Source organism: Nannobrachium achirus, assembly GCF_963921795.1.
Source record: "Nannobrachium achirus genome assembly, chromosome: 1".
Lineage (NCBI taxonomy): Eukaryota > Metazoa > Chordata > Actinopteri > Myctophiformes > Myctophidae > Nannobrachium > Nannobrachium achirus.
Genome location: NC_137810.1, coordinates 13,278,243 through 13,300,683, shown reverse-complemented (window position 1 = coordinate 13,300,683; position 22,441 = coordinate 13,278,243). Strand labels below are relative to the sequence as shown.

The following is a 22,441-nucleotide window of genomic DNA, read 5'->3' as shown; positions in this document are numbered from 1 at the left end:
GACTGGGACGGCACCTGTCAGCGGGGAGTGTTAGGTAGGAGGAGTGGTGCAAAAGCTCTACGTCCTCCCGGTGGGGGCTCCTCACTGGCAGGTTAGTCAGTAGGATACAGCAGTGACAACACATAAATATGTGTGGGAAGGAATCGGTTGACTAAATTGGAGAGAAAAAGGGAGTTAAAATGTATTTAAAAGAAATAAAGAAAGCGGGATAAGGGCACTTATAGGCTAAATAGAATACAGTAAACGTATGGTTACTAGCTCAATGTTGTTGCTTATATTTCAAGCTGTTGGTGCTAGTCTATTGCTAAACTATTATTGCAAAACAGAAAAAGTCAAGCAAAAGAATATCGCCTATAGGCTAGTCTTGCGATGTTGCAATTTTGAAGAATAGAGTTTGTTTGGCAGATAACATTTAGCAGAATCTGGTGCCAGTGTTTGGTGTATCGGTTTTGAGTGATCAAACAGGCAGTGAGTGCATGTGCTCTTTGACTAGCCTGTTTCACAAAGAGTAAAAGTGGACCTACCGAGGATGCTTTATTTTGGCAGTTAGGAGGACCACACAGGACAGCAGCATCAGCTGGCTGGAAGATGAGGCGAGTGAGTGCAAGCCATGAGCCTGTGCTGACATGCAGGCCTATAACAGGTGACAACTCTCTGCACTCCAAGTCACTTTTTTTACACAAGCCTTAAGTTGTCAGGTTGGAACGTAGCCTATATTTCTTTCCCATGCAGCCGCAGATGAGGGTTAAAAAGGCCAAATCCACTTCATTACACCGAACTTGGACCATGTTTTGATATTAAAGCATTACACTATTGACTTATACGGCATAGGCCAAAAACAGAAAGTCCATTTAATTGCACACAAAATCCACCCATCAGATAATAGGCTATTGGCTATATAGGCATTTTTTTATGTGAATTTGAGGGCCTATAATTTGAATGATTTTTAAATGACCAGGATTGTATCAAAATGTGACCTAATGCCGCCCGTTTGTTTGTTTGTTTGTTTATTTATTCATTCATGCCATCTCTTTATTTGTATCCATTATTTTGTAGGATGAGAATTGGTGTTGTCAACCGTGCTGAGAGGGTTTTACCCCTGTTTTGTTGATATATGAGCTTTGGGGACGTGAAGTCTGAGGTAGGATGCTGTCAGGATCTCATCTAATCTGCATGTTTGTTTCTTAAACAGGGCATGTTCGCTTATCCTTTCTTCAGCAAATCGACAGGAGATACAACCCGGAGAACGGCAATAAAACAAACTGTGCTCTCAAAGGCACGTGTGACTTTGTACTGGTTGCGTCTGCCTGTTAGCTGCACATCCTCTGTCTTTTCAACTGTCAGTTATTCTCCTCTATGTTTTTGTCATTTGCTCTAGATATTCGCTTGTCGCCTGAAAGTTTTAAATTCACGAATAGGCTCGAGTTGCAATTAGCCTAAATGTAGGCTTATTGGAGAAATTGAACAAGATGCATATATTTGCCATAGAATGGTGGTTTATGTTAGGATCGTGCAAGGACAACGTTTGTTTATTATAGGCTTGCATAGGCTTATTATTTATAGCAAAGACCTGGTTAGTGAGCTAATGATATTGAAATGATGCCATAGGCCTTCCAGACAGTTTGGGTTTTAGGAATGTGAGCATTCTTCTATTCGGAGGCAGCGTGATAATGGGCTGAGTGTGGGGGGAATACACAAAAACTATCTCAAAGGCATCTTATTTGCAGCGCTAGGAACATGTGGCCCTCGAGGACGAGGAACAACCTTACTGGTCCAATTTAACTGTGCAATGTAGGCTACCTGAACCTGAATGGTTATAGGCCACTGGTTCCCAAGCACTGGGCCGGGACCCATTTGTGGGTCACAGACACATTTTATGGGTCCCTTTATTTTTTTTTGTTTCCTACATTTTGTTTTTAATTATTTGTATTTCAAAACATAAAAAAATACATACAAAAATGTAAAAAAAATCATGAATTAAAACATTATTATTATTATTATTATTATTATTATTATTTTGTAATTTGAAATTTCATAAAGAAATCAAAGAAATTCCATAAATTAGAAAACAAACAGAGTGAAAATAGCCGATCTACAAGCTCACAACGCAGTGCGAAGCGATGTGTTGTGAGCTTGTAGATCTGCTATTTTCTCTAGTTTAGGTCCCAAGCACAGGTCTGATTTCTATTTTGGGTCTTGAGCTAGAAAGTTTGGGAACCACTGTTATAGGCTGTCCTATCTGATAATCCCTTCAGTTTATCCAGTGATCAGGATGGTAGACTATATAGAAGCCTCATGTTAATTATAATGAAATGGCAATGCACAGAGAAATTGCACTGCATTGAAACGTCCTTAATCAATAGCTATTAAATAGGAACATAATTTATTTTAGGCTACCTTAAAATGAATCGCCTATTAAATATTATCCATATTATAGTGAAATTACCGCAATAGATTAGTTTCAACCCCCAACCAACTACCTGCTATGGGTTGGTTTCCACTGCTGACTTTCACAACGAAAGGAGCAGTGACCCCTGCTGTCCAATAAGATAATTGCAGTAAAATAGGCTGCTGTACCATACAGGCCTACTGCTATTGCCTATTAATTGCTGCTAGTAATTGGTCATATGTTTAGACTGCACCAATATAGACTGATTTGATTCTACTTTCACCCACTATTTCTACTATAGAATACAAATGAGATAATTGAGGAATTCAGTTTTTGCTTTTAGCAACTAGGGCAGGCCATATGGACACTGTCTAAATAGAAATCTTCAACAGTGGAGGAAAAAGTACTCACATATTTTACTTTAATAAAAGTATCAATACTGCATTGTAGAAATACTCTGTTACAAGTAAAAGTTCGGAATTCAAAATGTACTTGAGTAAAAGTACAAAAGTATTGGTATCAAAATGTACTTAAAGTACCAAGTACTCATAATGTATAAAATGTAAGTCTCTTTGAAAATAGCAGATCTACAAGCTCGCAAATGCGCATTGTGAGCTTGTAGATCGGCTATTTTCAAATGGCCGAAATGTATATAGAGTTGGTGTATAAAGTGGTTAATGTATGTTTTGTAATAATGATCCAGATCTACAAAGTAACTAGAAACTAAAAGTTTAAAATAATTGTAGTTGAGTACAATTACAATATTTGCCTCTGAGATAGTGGTGGTGTGGAGAAGGTAAAAGTATTGAAAATTGGAACTAGCCTGTATACTCCAAGTGCAAATACCTCAAAATTATACTTAAGTATGGGCTACAGTACGTACCAGTGGCGTCAGTTCAGAAAAAGCTAAGGTATGGCAACATGACTGGTGTCTTGCACGCGCGCGACATTTATTTTAAGAAGTACATTTAATTTTTACCCCCGTTTCTACGGTTTCTTGGGCTGGATATGGCAGGAACATTTGTTCAAGTGCAGCTAAACTACTTGGCATGTTAGTAAACGTGCCACAATTAACAATAATGCATTGCACCTGTGCAGCTGACCTGCAGAACCTGGGAATATACCATTTTGTCAAGATGGGGAGAATACAAGTCTGGATAATATAATTATAATACCTTGTTAAAGTGACCATTTTGTTACATTTTGCATTTGTAGTTATTTTGCTGTACAACATAATAACCAGAACAGATAGACAAAGAGACATTCATGGATTTATATATTTAAAAGTAACTTTTATTTCCCCCCCCCTGGACCCAGGGTATGGCAGCTGCATACCCCTATACCATACCCAATTGACACCCCTTACAGTACTTATATGTAGGCCTACTTAGTTACTTTACACCACTGGTTGTTGTTATTCTTTTTTCTACAGATAATCTTATGCCCAACATCATGTCTGAGCCTGACTCGTCATATCTGGCTCCAGGGGCGTCACAAGGGGTAGGAAAGTGGGACTGAGTTACTATAGGGCCCAAGGTGGAGGGGCCTTAATTATTTTATACTTTAGCTATTGAAAAATAGCAGATATACAAGCTCACAGCGCGGCACTGAGTGCCGCGCTGCAAGCTTGTAGATCTGCTATTTTTGAAAAGTCGTGAAAATATGTGCAAACTGTGCAAATCTTTGAATATATGTATTTTTTAAGTGAACATTTGTAACTAAAATTTTGCTTCTGGGGGTCCCTGGAACTCAATATTTTGAGATGGGGTTCCGTGGCCAAATACATACCATTTTGGGGGTCCTTCACATGAAAAGGTTTGAGCTCCACTGACATAGAAACGGTTTTTCAAAAAAAAAACTCAGAAGGATTTGAAATATTCAAAGATTTTCATGATTTTTCAAAAATAGCAGATCTACAAGCTCGCAGCGCGGCACTCGGTGCCGCGCTGTGAGCTTGTATATCTGCTATTTTTCAATAGTTAAAGCACAAGGGCCCCGCAGTGAATCCTTGTACCCAGGGCCCAGAATTTGGTGTGACACCCCTGTCTGGCTCATATTCTGCGTTTCTCTCCACGTCCAAATCAAAATGTCTTTGGTTTTGTGGCTTGTCAAGCCTCCAGTTCAGTGATGTAAAAGAACGAGGTCAGCCTGTGCCTGGAGGGATGAAGGGCAGCTGCTCGCTGACCAGTTCTCCATCACACCTATCTTTATTTCTAAAGGCATGTTTGGAGACTAATTAATAGGAAAAAAGGATGTTTCCAAAGGTGCCACATCACCATCACGAATGTCAAGACTGAGCACTAAGCACATTGTCGTCTATTGTTTTTGTTACCCTATAAATGACACATTTGCTGCTGCTGTAACATACTAGGCTTGGCCTAGGCTATAAAAAGAAGCAAAATGTGCAGAAATGTAGGCTATGCATAATTAAATCTTGTCTGATATTCTATAAATTGCCTATATTGTAGAATCTACAATATAGGCAATTTAGGCATATATAATCTACAATGTAGATTATTATATATGCTGTAGCTTGGTGGTATTTCTATAAGCCTATGATGTTATTAGATTTAATATAGCCTATTAGGTCTAAATTAAATTCATCTGTCGGCTGGAGAGATCATATTATTTTAATGCAACCAATGATATAGGCTAGTCTACTGTAGCCTTTTCCTATAAACTCATGGTGATTATGCTATTACAAATAAATGCAAACGCACCATATCGCACTTGTCCGCTCTCTGCCCAATTAGCCGGAACAATTCTATAGCCCAATAAGTCTGTCTTTAATTATGTCTCAATTTGACGCCGGCAAACTAGTCTATAATTCAGTAATTAAAGTCCTCTGTGCCCCAGTGCCTTTAGGGCAGCGCATGATTAGGACCTGTCAGCTGCTGGAGTGAACAGAACCACTCATGCGTGTTGTGCAACATGACCCGGTATTGTTAAATCTTGTCAACATATTAACCTGAATTCCCCAGTCATCGTGCACTGAATTGCTTACATATGGACAAGTCCACGCAAGCGGAACCGTGTGTAATTGAAAAAGAAAAAAACGGATGGTATTTTAGAGTCCAATAAAAGCTTTAGCAAGAACCTTGATGTCAGCTGACACCTCCGTGGCCTCCATGGGTCATATTGAAACTGTCCAGTTTGGATAATGTACCTTCACGGAATATAAGGCTTGGTTGGTCCTCATTAGCCTTTAGTGAGGTGTCAAATAAGACACACACATAATGGCTTTTTATTTGAAGCTATTTTAATTCTGGAAGTAGCACATTGTTTAGTAATTTAGCCTACTGTAGGCTAGTGTGCACAGTGTAGGCAAAAAAAGAAAAAAGAAAGGCCAATGACACGTGGTCATTAAAACGTGATCCGAAAGAAAGACCTTTGACAGGAGGTGAAAGGCTGTTTTGGGGCCAAAGTGGTGCATGATCCAAAACATTCCCCCCCTTGTCAAAATATATTGATTTATGATCTTTTGAGAGACAGTTGATGTCTTCCTTACCCAATTTCTGACTAGGGTAAGTCAAAGGGAAAGACTTAAACATTTAACATTTTGAAAAACCCCTAAATAAAATAAACAATATTTATATATTTCTTTATATGTTTTATATAATACGATTTATTGTATTTCCCAAACGTTCTGGATATCATAAACCTAGTGATATTGTGCAGCGGAAAGGTTTAGCAATCTCTTGTCTTGAAGGATAATACCATTTAATTGAAGAGAATTTCATGAATAATTCCATTCCCCTACTGTAATGTTAACACATATTACATGGATATGGTATTCATGACACTATCCAGGAGCAGCTAACGAGTGTCTGGACAGGGAAGACACTGACAGAGAGAGAGTGGGCAGTGTGGGGCTTTATGAATTCAGCCTCAATCAGTGCACCTGAGTTTCCTTTGGTGTATCAGAGTTAAATAATTTATGGGAGGATAAAAGCATTTGTGGTGGAGGAGAGCTAGACAGGCAGGCTGGCCCCCCTTTGCCCCCCCCCTGCCCCCCCAGCCCCCCCTGCCCCCCCAAACCTCACTCCCACAGAGCTTGCCCCTTGCCGTGTGGTGGCCTCGCACTGTACCTTCTCGGACGGCTGCTTGAAGTGCAAATCTGTGTTCCAACTTGTTCCCGGTGACTGTCAGCATGTTTTCCTCTTGTCAGCAGCGATTGAGTGGGGGCCCATGTCGCACCCTTGTACCACCACTGTAACAGGATCATTGACAGGCCAGTGACACTGCCCAACCAGATAATGGAAACCTATTGATTTTTTCTACTCCTTTTTTTCCCCCCTCTCTTTTCACACAGGCAGTCTGTGGCACTTCAGAATAAACCGGCCAAAGTAAAGGTCATGATCAATGGTCCTGATGCTGCCACATACAGACAGTGAGTGAAAAAGAAAGTGAGTACCAGACAAAGCGCTTTCTTGTGGAGCAGTGTTTAGGATGGAAACGCACAGGTGTGCAGATGCCCGTCTGTCTACAAAATACACCACAAACCTTCTTGCTCAGGACAAAGGGAATTTGTTCTGTGTTTAGATAATATAACTTGCTGTACATTATGCTTGCCTGGCTGGCACAGAAACTGACCAACGAGATTACTTACTTACTCATTGTTAATTATTATTTCTGCAGATTTATTTTCTCTTTCGCTTTACGGCGTGTGTGCTTGCTGTTTTTAATGGAGCAATCTCCAGAGAGGAGCCCATTGATATACATGGTAATGGTGAGCATGCACCGGCCCCTTCCTACTGGACCTGCATGGCAGATGGTGAGTGTGGGTTATACCACAACACAATTCTTTATGTCAGACCTGCCCACCCTCACCCCCACCCCCACCTCTCTCTCTCTCTCTCTCTCTCTCTCTCTCTCTCTCTCTCTCTCTCTCTCTCTCTCTCTCTCTCTCTCTCTCTCTCTCTCCAGAGTGGAATAATGAAAAGCCCAATCCCTGGTCATGGCTAACTCAATCTCATTATAATCTCTCTTTTTTTATTCATTGGGCCCCTTGGGATGCTGTCTGCTAGCAACGTGGCTCCTGAGAGAGAACATCTTTTGAAACAACCAGGAGTCCTAATGAAGTCACAGAGTGGGACAATTATTTCCCAAAGAAGGAGCATTAATGTACTTCAAAATTCCCTCTGGAGAAACATGATGACAATTGGTTTGTACAGCTTTGATGGCTGCTTTAGACACTGACCAGGATAAACTGCGGGGTTAGCCCCCCTTCGCCACTGGGAGGTAGTGTAGCGGAACCAGACGCGACTATCAAGCACTCATTACATACTTTACAGCTGCAGTTTCTACTGGTAAACAATGGCACACTCTGCTGTTAACAAGAGGACACAATGCAAAACAGTGAAGGAGGCATTTCACTCGAATATTAACTTGAAGAGTTACAATATAAACTGGTGAAAGAACGAGGAAATGTGTATTAACCTATGGGCCCATTTTTATAGGAGTTGAATTAACGCTCAGGACATTGCATGGAGCTATGTCATGCTGTGTATGTTACATGGTTTCTCTGGGAAATAAATAAATAATGTCATCAGTCACTCATAATAGTTTAATATTGAACAAACCACAGATGATGTTCACTGACTCTGATGTCTTTTTGCAATCATGACTTCAACCTGTTTGTTTTGAAACACTCATTTAGCAAAAATATCTGATCTACAAGCCCACAATAATCTTTTTTTCTTTTTTTTCTTTACAATTTTGGAATAGGGATGCAAGGTTGAAAGTCCTCAATGAGACATAACAAACAGAAATCAGAATATTGACAGTCACACATTTGAGATTATGAAGAACTGGAGGCACTCAAACTTACAGAAATGAATATTCCTCAATAACAGTAACAGATGACATACAATTGACATTCAATAAATATTTGTGATTTGTTTAAAAGCATTGATTGATGAGTTCTTAATCTCAATGTTACACTACAGGGCGTGATGTTAATCCATCCATACTACTAATTATGGAATTATTTTCTAGAAAACAAAATGTATGAGTTGGTCACACAAGCGGTTGTTTTCAAAATGTTCTAAAATATATTTGATTAATATTGTGGTGTAGAGTTATTGCACCTATTTACTGTATAGTAGTAGTAATCTATAGCTAATCTAATCGAATACAAGGACTTGTACAAAAAAACTGTCGCAATGTGGTGCTTTAAATGAAACACCAACGGTTCAGATGGCTTGGAGATGTCCTTAGAATGGACCAGAACCACATTCCTAAAGTAACAAGGGAGGCCAAAAACAACCTGGCGAAGAACTGTGCAGACCTCAGAACTGAAAATGGCAAACATGGGGGCGATCGAGGCACAACATGCTGCACAGGATAGGCCCAGATGGAAGCTGATGGTCACAGCCTTATGTTCCACAGGGAACGAAGAGGATTAGGTAGGAAATCTAATATCTGAAAAAGTTTGGCACGCCTCTATTAGTGCATTAAGCTTGTGGAATTATACACAATTGTGTAGTCCAAAAATGTGAACATTTCCATAAAAGCAGCTGTTTCTCACAAACCATAAGAGGTAGCTTTACCACACTTGGTAGGTATGTTCTAAGACTAAGTCACAGCTGCTATGCATCAAAGAGTTAAACAGATTGGCCTCATGGTGGCGCTTTAAAGTGTACAATCAAAATGTATTTCCCCTGGGTGTCTTGAGTCATGATGCACCTACCTAGACTACGCCCCTTTTTCTTCAAAAGTCACTTTTTGCTACTCTTACAGATGAGATGTCCACAGTTCACAAATATACTGTAGACCATGTCTATGATGAAGATGCTCTCGAAATGTTAGTCCTGATTTAGGATCTTATAAATAAAAAAGGCATTTAAAAGTCTGTGATGCGCCAGTGTGTCTTTCGTAGCCTATATAATTTAGCTATAACTGGCTTCCAAAGTTGTTGTATTAATCATGAACATATTATCCAACTGACCCTAAATGTCAATGTGTTTCAGAGACCTCAATAGAGTTCATATAGAAGACATTTGCGTCTGACCATAATGGGCACCACAAATGTGAAAAGTATGTTGTTGTTTTTTCTCCAGAGGAGGCTCATAACAGCTGCAATCTACAACTTGCATCAGGGCAAACACACTTTTTTTCCTCCATTGGCTTACTGTAAACTTACTGTCATGATATTTAGGCAATAAACATGAGATCCCCATATGGGCCTGTTACGTTTGTGACGCCCACCCACAATCCACCGCCCACCATCCTTGCAGGCGAGCCAAGCCGAGTGTGACGTAATCGTAATCGCGACCGTCATTGACGGTCCCAGAATTCCCGCATGTGTCCCACACATTATTCTACAGTAAATTCCCACTGAAACAGGTGGATAGATAAAGATATTTATAACAACAAAATTATTAAGAATATAAATTTACTTTTTAACATTATCTGGTTCAATTCCACAACTAATAATATTTAATTTCATTACTTTTCTACTCCCTGTACTCTGTATTATGTCTGCCAATAACCAATCATTTTCACCCAAAATGTTCAACTAAAACTCTGATATTCTTGGCAAGCGACACAGCCGTACAAGGACATGCCCGACATAAGTATAAATTGGGCCTTATTCTGACAAGCACCAAGTGAGTACTTTTGTTCTATAATCTATATCCAGTCTAGCTAAACCCTGCAGAAGTCTCACAAGGCATCTGTCCTGGTACATTCTGTTTTGCCTATACTGAAAGCTCATGTTACACAGCCATTGGTGACCTGATTGATTTCTGTGGTGCTTGAACCACCGCCATGGGCAATGTAATATAATATAATATAATACAATATAATATAACATGAATATAGCCATTTAACTTCCGCACAAATAAATTGGCCTATACTTGGGCTCTTTTTATAAATTGGTAGACTCCAATTGTTTGCATTTGTTAGCCTATGTGCTAAAAGTCCATTTACTGTAGTATACAACTCATTAAAATCTAATAAAGTTCAACATCACTTTCAGTGCTTTTGTTTGTTAAAGTGCAAGTATTTATAAAATATGCTCATATTTGTATTACTATAGCAATCATCATATTCTTTATCATGCAACTAATTTTGTGACTTCTGTACAAAATTTTAGGTTCCCAAAAATGTTACCAGTACTGCTGTCAAGCAAAATATAGATTAATCTAAAATTGCATTATTCTAACAAGAGAAGCAAAATATATAATATTTAGATTTTTGAATTCCATTAAACATGTTCATTATGTACAAATATAAAATACTCTAGTCTATCAGGATACATATTTCTGTGACCGTATAGAATACCTAGATAATCATCAAAATGTTGTCCCATGTTACTACAGTACATTCAAACATACAATGTCCTTCTTATTCACATAGCTTACAGGCATAATAACTGGGAGAGAACTTACATATAACGCACTATAGTGGAAGTATTGTGCACATCAGATCATACTGCATAGCATCTTCACTACAATGGAGTCTTCATTTGCTGAGGTGAGTTTACTTTTTTGCCAACAGAGTGCAAATGAACTACATACACATTAAAATTCTAAAAGTGTTCATTTGACCCCTAACCCGTTAAAACCAGGAAAGCACCTGTGTAAGTTTTGATTTTCGTGTTGGCTATTCAAAAATAGCAGATAGGGTGGGACGATTCACTTTAGATTTGATATGATCTCCATACCTAGGGTGCAGATTCGATTTACTGTATATTGCGATTCTATATACATTTTTGAGTTACTTTTCTTTGTATATACTAAAAAGAAAAGGTTTCTATTTTAAACCAATTATAAACAATATAAACCATAAAAAGTTGAATCATATAATTTCAATGCAGCCAGATAGTCAGTCAGTCTTTTTGGCATGAAAATACCAGTTAGACTCCCTAAATCGGGAGCTAAGCGACCGTCAGGTCGCATACACAAACTTTAGAAGGCAATGGTAGCCAATCAGGAGGGAATATGGGAAATGGGAAAGATGACGCTTTGTGTGATTTTAGGGCAAAATCTGTAGAAGCAGTGTCCAAAAATGTGTTTAAAAGAATGGGCCTGATGGTGGCGCTAAAAGGGACAGATCCATGTTGATGACATGAGTCTAGACATACTGTGTACCACTTTGCGTGATTTTAGGGCAAAATTTGTAGGAGCAGTGTCCAAACATTTGTTTTGCAAGAATCGGCCCTCATGGTGGCGCTAGAAGAGGGCCATGTGAGAAATGTTTGGCATGGATAGGGGCAGATATGGGGCGGAGATATGAGTAGGGCAAAAGTGTGACGTGACGTGGCGGACAGACAGACAGACAGACGGACTGACAGCTACTTTTGATAGTCACTGCAACCTGACGGTCGCTATCATGCCATTAAAAAATTGCGATATTTGAGTGAATGAAATCCCTAGCTTGCATCTGCTTTTCTTGAACATTATTGAAAAATCTTGAAAAATAAATGTTGAATAATTTAGTATTTTTAACACAAATCTTCTCTTCTTGGGGGTTCCTGGCACAAAACATTTTCAGATGGGGGTCCGCGGCCAAATTCATATCATTTTGGGGGTCTTTGGCACGAAAAGGTTTGAGAACCACTGATTTAGAAGGCATTTGTAAAATAAGTCTCATGTTTTAATGGATTAAAGGTCACTCAGTAATGTGGGTTAAATTAACACTCAGTATTTTGCTTTGTACAGTAGAAGCAACTATATAAAGATGAACTTTAGCAGTGCCTTTGTCAAATGATGACAAATATTTCTCAAAGTCTTGGGCACAACACAAAGTACTGCCTTACCCGTAATACTTGGAGTCTGGGTGCATAGTGAAAATGGTAAAAACACTAGTACTAAATACTAAGACTTCATGTATTTTTGTTGATTTAAATATACCATATATGTTTTCCGACTGTATGGTTTAAGTTAGTTTTTTGGCGTTTTTGCGTAACATATGAATACAAATATTTTATAAGCTGTTTGGTAAGGCAAATAGAAAATTAAAAAGGCTATGTATCTACAGAATATACAGTGTGTGTGTGTGTGTGTGTGTGTGTGTGTGTGTGTGTGTGTGTGTGTGTGTGTGTGTGTGTGTGTGTGTGTGTGTGTGTGTGTGTGTGTGTGTGTGTGTGTGTGTGTGTGTGTGTGTGTGTGTAATTGAGGTACAGTACAATTCAATATAGACACCGTATGCTGGATTGACAGTTAACTGTCTGACATGTTGATGTGCAAACATGTGTAAACAACCTAGAACATTTAAGAGGCAACCTGAAGTTCCAGAGGGGACAGGTTCTGCTCCAGGTTTGGCTGCTCCAGTTTGGGATTTTCCAGGTTGAGGTTTTCCAGGTTTGGGTTCTCCAGGGTTGGGTGCCCCACGTTTGGGTGCTCCAGTGGCAAGTGGTGCATCTGTTGGTGAAGACCTAACACCTCAACCATCCTTGTCCCTGAGCGAGGGACACTAGTGTGCATAAGATGCCTCTGCAAATGCTTGACCCAGTCCTCCTGGACAGACAGGGGACCCTGGAAGACTAAGTCACAGAATCTGCACAAATGAGAATTGGGTGAAATTTAACACAGGAGACAGTGATACATTTTCCTACACAGCAAAATCCTGAAGTAAAAATATGTATGAAGTCACATGAGGCTTGGTCCAAGCACCTGCAAGTGAGTCTGTAGATCTGCTCCACAGCATTCAAGGGGGACAGCACCTTCTTCCCGTGTCCTGATCTTGGCTTCTTTTGTTTAAAGTCATAGCCTAGAATGACAAAACAAGTCAGTAAACATTTACCATTTTTGGGGAATGAAAATCTCATCTCAACAAGAGTGTAATAAACACTAATAGCAGGGCCTATATCCATCCTGGAATCAGTCTATAGTTCAATAGATAAGTCTCCGTGAGCCATATATGAACCCAGCAAATTGCTTTAGACTGAGTATGCTCATTTTTGTTTCAGGCTTGTTGATTGTGACCGTAAGTCGAATATACTATGAAAACCTGCAGCTCCTGTGCGTGCATGTGTGAGTCACGCCTCATGTCACACTCATGTCACGCTCCATATAAATGTACGTTCTGACATCACATTGATGACTTGACCAGCTCAGCAGAAGGATATAGCTGACCTGTTCTTTCATCACAATGATGACTCGACCAGGTCAGCGTTCTCAACGTTCCCGAAAGGGAACGTTGAGGGCCGGCCCTAACTGGGCCGGCCTGAGGCCCCGTCTGGCCTTACTATAATTAGCATACATTTTACGCCCTATCCGGACCGAAAATGACAATATTGTGTCCATATATGGGCATTCCCAGATGATGCCCTGTTAGGGCAACCACACTAATACAATCAATTTTATGCACATATGGAGATCAATATTAAGCCCATATCTGGGAATGCCCATATATGGACGTATTGTGTCGATCCCATGCCAAAGCGCCAGCGCTCACCCAGCAGTCTGCTTTCACCTAGGCGGATGTGCTTCTCTCCCTTAGGGTGTCTTACTGGTATTTAGGGTTCATCTGCTAGGGAGCATGAATGCATTCAGCAACTATCATGACAGTCTGCCCATTAAGGTTATGGTGATATTTGGGCGCCCGCTGGCCTACTGGTCCAGGTGCATACCACATAAGGCATTGCCACATAGGCATTGATACCTGACGTCGTCGCCTGTCCGATTCCTGATCCGGACGACCTTTGCCGCATGTCACTCCCCATCTCTCCCCCCATTTCCTGTCAGTCTACTGACTGGCATAAAAGCCCCCCCAAAAAATCTTAACAAAAAAAAAGAAATGATGGTGATATTTGTGATATCTTTTGATAAAATAAATGTGAAATAGTCAAACTTAACCCACCAATTGCGCTGCCATTAACACCTCATCCTTCACACTGGAGGCCTTGTGTTAAAATGCCTTTAGTTTTATTTCGCATTTCTCTGAGTCGTGCTGCCTGACTGCACTTACTCGTTTCTTCCAAAACGGCGAACCTCTTCCTGCGTGAAAAGGCTCTGAGATGACTGGACAGACTGACAGCACTGGGGAAGGCAGTGTTACAGTGACCACAAGCCTGATCGGAGTCACATTCATCTGCGAGAAATAGAAATGAAGTTAGGAAAAGAGCTACAAACATGGATTTTAAAGGATTCATAATATAGAGGGTGACATCATCATCATACCCGGAAGTTATGCGGGAACGCCTACTGAATGGCAAAAAAACTACTTTCTGGCCTTGATAGCCAATACATACTGTACAAACGGCATAGCTCAGGGGTAGAGAAACCGTTATTAGAGCAAGAAGGGTTCCCGAAGGGTTCTCAGTTCGAATCCGGGCTCCCCCTGAGTTAATGTCGAAGGGTCCTTGGGCAAGACTCTGAGCCCCTAGTTGCTCCCGGTGAGCTGGTTGGTGCCTTGCATGGTTTCCTCCGCCACCGGTGTATGAATGTGTGCGTGAATGGGTGAATGTAATGCACAATCTCTGTAAAGCGCTTTGGATAAAAGCGCTATATAAATGCACCATTTACCATTTACAAACAGAATAGTCCTATCTGATTGCATTAAACAGCATTAAACTCACTTTGCCACTCTATTGGTTTGTATGGTTAGTCTTAGTCATCACAGCAGGAATATATCCTTTGTTCTGTTACATTAATTGATGAATAATAATAGTTAAATAATGACAATGAAACGAAGGCTGTACTGCAGGGTTATGAGAAATGATGCATTAATTCAGAGTTACTGTAAGTGAGTCTCAGAGTGCAGAAGGAATGCAATATTGTACAGACAAAGTAAAACTGTTATTCCCTGTGTGCCCTAGCCTCTCCCTCCATCTGGTTTGAAATACTAAGGTTGTGTTTTGCCTGCTGACGTGAGTGCTGGTGGTAATGTTTAACACAATGTACTGTCTTCAGGGGGGCTATTTTCACTTACACTGCCTTATAGATGTCATGGAGGGTCTTGAAAACATCTCATGTTTTGTTGTTTGTCTTCTAACAGACAACACACTGTGGCTGACAACTGCACATCAATATGTTACATAAACGATACAGACTTCCCTTTCCCATTCGTGAACATTGAGAGTGACATTGGTTATGTACATAATGTATATGTAAATTATATATGCATGTTGCTTTGTGAGTCAGATTGAAGCTTCTATCAACTACCCTATAAGAGACATTGCCCCATTGATAGTTTCTTCATATTACGTGTAAGAATACGTATTGTAAATTGCATTTTAGTGACATAACAATATGTGAATTGTCTTGAACGTAACTCAATAATGAAGTAGCCGTATCAAAAAGGTGCCCATCAATGCATCGTTATTCGTTACATATTACATAACAATGTAAATTAGTCTCATAATGGTAATATTTTTCTTTTGTAGGTGTAGGTTTCATACTTTTCTGTACGCCATGTCAAAGCAGCTGCTGTCATGCTGTGAAAATGATCAGCTCTGTTCACAGGGTTTTAACTTGAACAAAAAGGAAACGGAGTTGATCCTTATCAACACGGTTCTCTGTACCTGATTGAAGGTTTGATTTGGATCGACATTAAACAAAAGCCTGTAAACACAGCTGATGTGATTCCAGCTCAACATCAAAGTGCTCTCATGATTTTTTTCCCCCCACTCATTTCAATTTCAAAGCCACTTGGGTGACATTTATTCTTCATGTTCCAACAAATCAATTGATTGTCACGTTTTTATTATCATTATTATTATTATTTTTATCACACAATTGTACTGGTAGCTGTATAATCAACTGATTTAAATTGTGAGAAACATGAGTGTCTGCACAATTCATGACAGAATTAAGGCTGCATGCAGAACATTTAAACATGCAAATAGTTATTATATTAAACACCAAAGGCACCTGGACAAAAGACTTCGAGAGTAAACTTGAGATGCTTCAGCTAGGGCTGTCACAATTATTACATAATCGTCTAATCGTGATTATTTGACACATTTTGTCATAATCGTGAATGTTGAAAAATTTCTGAAATAGTGGAAATAGCAGATCTACAAGCTCACAACGCGTCGCGATGCGACGCGTTGTGAGCTTGTAGATCGGCTATTTCCACTATCAAAGTTATTTTTTAAGTAGTAAGTTGTCAAATATGTCAGTAATGTATTTGTATATTTAGGTTATGTGTCATATCTACCATGTACAACTTCAAAGCCTAAAAGCCAAACAGAAATGTAATTATCAACGACAAAAACACAATTAAATCGTTAATCGCCAATTATTTGAGTGACAATTAATCGTCATGTAAAATGTCATATCGTGACAGCCCTAGCTTCAGCCCCCACTTAAATCTGCAGTCCATTCTTTTCATATTTAAATTATTTATAGAAGGATGATTGGTACTTCGACTGATAATATATTAAAAAAAGATTTCAAATAAGTGGAGAAATACTGCTGGTAAAACTGGAAACAGAAACATATACACATGAAAATGGTATTACATTGTGCTAAGATATTCTTTGTTGAATTTTACAAAACCAAGTAACATTTGTGTCTGCTTTCCGATAGCGTATGCCCACACAACATGAAGCTTTGATATTGAAGTGTTGGAATTTGTGTGGTAAGAAATTCAGCATATTAGCACTGAAGGTGTTATTCCTTACTGGTGAACACTGTAACACTGTGACACTACGGTATATATGTATCAGCTGAACATACAGCTTCATGCACAGCCAAATCCACAGTGTTCATTGTGGGCATGCCATAATAGGCGAAAATAGCATATACAAGCTCTTGTGAGATCTGCTATCTAATTGTGAGACTGCTATTTTCGGCAAAGGGATTTGGTGTAGAGTCTGTAGACTGTGTAGAGGTTGAAATTTGTAAATTGTAAAAGGAGGGGACAAAATCTAAACCTTGGAGGACACCGGTCAATGAAGTATATAATGTTTAGGTGGTTGTTAAATGAGTAGTACAGGACCTAATGGCTAAGGGGAAAATAGATTTTAAGACAAAATGATGAGTCTCCATACCATGAGTCCAACTTGACTCCTCGCTGATCATTTGTGCCTCCCTCACGCTGTCTTTGGCCATGTTGAAGTGCTTCCTGGTTGCGTATAAAGCCTCTCGCTCCTTCAACTCCGCTGCCATCTTACTCGTCTCCAGAAGTTTGACCAAAGTGCTCGAGGGCGACTCGTCAGCGGCCTGTGCTTCCTCGTTGCCCTTCCTTGTCTGGGAGAACTCTGGCTCCTGTTTGGGCACACAGCCGCCCATTGCTACAGTATTCCTCATAGCGCACTGGATTTCCACTGGGACGCCCGGGGGCATCAGAAATAGGCTGCCGCTGCTGACAAACTTCGGGGAGAGGAATGGACGAGAGGCGAACTGCTCCTTGTTCAGGATCTGGACAATCCTCTCGTGCTCCCTCTTGTCCTGGAGGAGTTCAAGTAGTATGGACACAGGGGACTTCTTGTCACTGGTTATGGTCTTCCCTATTCGTTTTAGGTGGCCCCTTGCATGATTGGAGAGGCCCGTTTTAGTATCGAACCATCCCCAGCACAGGGGACATGTGTGTCTTCCTTGAGACTCCGGCTTGTCAACTGTAACAGTTCAGAGAGTGAGAATCTTGTCACAATGTGATTGCTGAAGCACCACACCATAGGGTTACCTCACTTATTCTGTATTAATTCAACTGATGACAATTCTGATTGAACTACAAATATATGTATCACATACCCAGCCTTTATTTGCCCTGGATGAGGGGGATGAAAGTTAAGCCTAGGGCTGAAATGCAGCTGACCAGCTAAAGTGCTAATTGTGCACTGGACTTTCAGTCTGAGCTTGTTTTGGCTATTTGATGTGCAGTATATAGAATTTAATTGTATAAGGCAGGGTTCCCCAATAGGCGGCACTCGGGCCATTTGCGGCCCGCGGGGGGCTACTGTCTGGCCCACACCAACCCCAGTAATAATGGTGGTATAAGAGCAGCAACAACGCTATTGTTGTTGTCGGGTGGAAATCTCGTATCTCCAAATGTGTAAGTTATTTAGCAAATCATACAAGGCCGTTGCACAAAAGTAGTGAAAACAGCAGATCTACAAGCACACAACGCCTCGCGGTGCGAGGCGTTGTGTGCTTGTAGATCGGCTGTTTTCACTAGTTAAAATATTTTTTAAAATGATAAATGCAAAACGAACGGTTTTGGACATACAAGATTTTCACCCGACAACGACGATATCTGAACTGTCGCTGGAGTAGCGGGAACGCCACCGTCGCCCCCTGCAATGTTGTGGCCCTCGGCTTGGTACCCTAGACATAATTCGGCCCTTGGGGAAAACTAATTGGGGAACCCTGGTATAAGGCAATGGGGGTAAAGTATGTGATATAAAAGTTATAACACAGCATTCGTTAGCGCCCTCAGTATCCAACAGTGGGCAATGACAAAATGTCCGAGTGATCATTTATTCTCTTGCACTTGAGTTTTTATATTTAATTGCTGCATACAGTCACTGTTTGGTTACCAACCTGCAACCAAAATAAATAAATGATAGCATCACCTTTTTTGAGTTTCCTTGTGCCGGAGGGGATCTTTCTGCGGATACGCGGCTGGCGGTCCTGTAACGCCACTTGTTCGGGTGAAACCATGTGTCGAGCGTTGTAGCTCAGCCCAACTCGGTGGAGGTGCCCTCGCACGTGGTTGGACAGGCCTACTCCAGACTCGAACACCGCGGGGCAGTAGGGACAGGGTTTGTGTTCTGGCCCAGACGTGAGTGGGAACTCAAAGGGCTCACTCTTAGGCATGGCGGGCGGCTCTAGGGAATCGTCACAGACAGCACTTTCGATGTACTCCTCTTTGATAATGAGTTGCTGTATGTCACTGCAGTCATCGTCTCCATCGTCATCATAGAGATGCTTTTCATTCTCGCCGCTGTCCAGAAAGTTGGCCGTAGCCTCACCGGCATAGTCACTGAACTTATAACTGTCCTTATAGTCTTGTTTGATATCCTCAGGACCAGTATCTTTCTCACACCTTTGGTTAAGTTTGTGAAGTACATTATCATTCATCTGTTCAGGAAGCGATGGTGCTGACATGTTACTTTTTGATGGAGACTTTAGAGCTGCTTGCACTTGTGAACTCGCACTCGCCAAGTCATTTTTCAGCCCTTGACTGGTCTGGTCTGATTCAGCCTTCTTTGCCGTGAGCATAATATCAATGTTTGAGGGAGAGTTTGTCTGTTCTAAGTTGTTCTGGCTGTCCTCCTCTGCATAGGGTACACCTGGTGTCATATCTATTTTGTCTCCTGGCTGTGGAGATAATTTGCCACGCTTGTCACTCTTGCACAAAGATTGTGACAGCATGGGTGCTGTGAAGTGATCACTGCACCTGAACTGTGAAGAGTGTAGAATTTTGTAGGAATTCTGTGTGTCAGCTTTTTTGCCAGCCCAACAGGTCAAGTCAGCTCTTTTCCAGAAAGTGGGCTGTGTGTTACATAAACCTGGCATCAAGTGCATCAGTTCTGAATCAGCGGTTTTGGGCCGGTCATTGAACTTCAAACGGCTCACCTTGGAATCTGTACGCTCATACAATTTATGAAACACAGGACCGTCCCATTCATCATGTAATGGTTCTTGATGTTCCAGCTCTGAATGCCTTTCTAATATTTGTCTGTCTTGGCAAGTGAAAGAGCACAGTTTACATTGGAACTGAACCAGGTCCATTATCCCTGTGTCATTAGTAGGACTCCCATGTTGTTGCTGGTTGTGTGTCTTTAAGTGCATAACATTTAAGTGTGCTTCAAGTGCCTCTTGAGTCAGTGCTACATAGCTACACTCCTCACAGCAGTAATAGTGCTTTACATTCTCATGTGCTCTGGCATGCTGGACAAAGGTTTTAGGGCATTTGCTTGCAAATACACACTGATGGCATTGTAATGTGGCATCCCTGCCTTGGTTTTCAAGATTGTTGAGACCTTTGATTTCCTCCATGAGTTTTTCGAGCCTCTCCTGGTGAATAATGATGTGCTTCATGAGGGAACTGCTATCGCAGAACGAACGCCCACACTCCCTGCATATAAAGGGATACGGAACACTCTGCTCCTGATCATGCCCATTTAAATGATACATCATATGTCTATGCAAATGCATTTTCTCCTGGAAATTAACATTGCACAGTGCGAACAGTGGATCCGACTCAGAATGTTCTGTCTTCAGTTGTTCAGGTTTAGCATTAAAATTGCATGCTTCTTCAGAGTCGTTTTGCGCATGGCAACCTTTTCCTGCGTTGAACTTGTTACCAAATAGCAGCTCGGAGTCCAGAGTTGTGCTGCTGGGGTGATCTTTCAGTGACTCCTTGGGACATTTTAAATTAGTCTTTTTACCAAAATAAACATATTTGTTGGCACTGTCAAATTTGTCTACATCGATGCCACCGGGGGAACCTTTGTGCGTGTGATCTAAGCTGTTCTCTGCAGTGCCAGGCGCCCCCCTCACACGTGTGTTGTTCTTCCTCTCAATTTGGCTTGTTAAAAGAGGTGTCACTCTGGCCTTTCTCTGCAGCCGTCTGTTAACACTGTGGCCATTCCTCAAGGAGTGCACAAGCTCTTTCGCTGAATCCCATCTGGTCGCCTCCGTCTCATCATAATCATCTGAGCAGCCCTCCGACAACTCTGTGTTTACGTCCCGTAGAGCTCTTGTTTTCACCGCCTTGTTTATCAGAGGCCGACTAATGTGCATCTGGTCCGAACTGTCACCTGACAGAGTGGAACGGGGCAGTTTAGACTCATTCTCTTCGGCGTGAGAAGGTGGCGCGTTGGCACCTGCTGGCTGTGTGGGCAGTGTTTTCAGGACGAGTCCCGCTGCGTTCTTCCAAGCGTCTGATTGAAGCTCACTGGGTGGCAGCGACACCTGAGGGCTCGTGTCCTTCTCCGGTTGCCGCGCGGCGTCCAGGACATTGTTGGAGGCAACGGTGCCTTTGTTCAGGACCCGGCGCACCTCTGAGGTGGGGTGTGAAGCAGGTCCATTAACAAGTGTTCCTGAAGGCAATGAATCGCCTGCACGGGGAACAGCAGGGACACCGCTGTATACAAATGGATTTGGCTGGGCTCCATTTAAAGGATTTTCATGTTCGTCCGAGGACAGGCCCTTGGCATTGTTCTTCGGGGAGGAGGATGTGTGACTCCGTAATGGCACCTGAGTGGGACCCGGGCTGTCACAGGCTGATTTCACATCTTTGTCCTCTTGTGCGTTCAGCTTCAGATCAGACATAGCAGCAATGTTTTCTGAGAAGGAGAAAATAACAACGACATTAATAACAACATATCACAATATATGATGTATGCACTCCACACATGCTGTAGAACAGTGGTTCCCCAACTTTTCATGTCGAGCCCCGAAAAAGAGATTAGACTTTTTGTCCGGGACCAAACTAGTGAAAATAGCCGATCTGCAAGCACACAACGCATCACCTATTTTCACTACTTCTTAATTATATATATTCTATATATATGGCATTTCTTTTTTTCTTTTTTATATTTAATATGTTTTTATATTTTGAGATATATCCACCTGTTTCCGCAAGAATTTACTGTAGCATTATTTGCGGGACACTTCCGGTTAACAGCAGACATACAAGCTCACGTCGCGTCGCAGATGCAACCGTTGTGAGCTTGTTGTGGATATATATTTTTTGAAATGTAGGAAAAGAAAATGTGATTTTTACTCTAGTCGTGACCCATAGAAATTGGTCCGTGACCCACAAATGGGTCCCCACCCACTGTTTGGGAAACAGTGTTGTAGAAGATCACTTCAGTGTACATTAAGGTTACGCATGAAGGGAATTTTAAAAATGCTAATTTCTTTCCGCCAAGATATGATGATGGGCGACCTGCGGTGCAAAATGCCTTCTTCAGGGAGTCTCTGGTTGGAGTCGTGGCTGGCAGGACTGTATCATCTGTGTTATTCCCCTACTCTCTGTCTGCCTTCCCTGTCTTTCTTTCACTGCCACAATCAAAATAAAGCAGAAATGCTGAAAAGAAAAATCACAATAAAAAAATTAATCTTCGTTTTTCCTTATCCACAATGCCAACAACGTGCTGTTCTTAAAAGTGCAGTTTTGGGGGTGTATTCCCACACTTGACCCGAT

The 22,441-nt window shown here is 41.2% G+C and overlaps 1 protein-coding gene across 1 annotated transcript in view; it reads right to left on the bottom strand.

The window, feature by feature from the left end:
- The window catches only part of znf644b (zinc finger protein 644b), a gene marked incomplete at both ends in the record, with an annotated part of 76,993 nt that extends 55,429 nt beyond the window's left edge, over positions 1 to 21,564 (bottom strand). The window contains 4 exons of the mRNA XM_080727252.1: positions 12,778 to 12,878; positions 17,380 to 17,900; positions 18,858 to 19,605; positions 20,158 to 21,564. Coding sequence (XP_080583378.1) covers positions 12,778 to 12,878; positions 17,380 to 17,900; positions 18,858 to 19,605; positions 20,158 to 21,564 — 2,777 coding nt within the window. The remainder of the gene's footprint in view (positions 1 to 12,777; positions 12,879 to 17,379; positions 17,901 to 18,857; positions 19,606 to 20,157) is intronic.
- Positions 21,565 to 22,441: the final 877 nt, after the last annotated feature.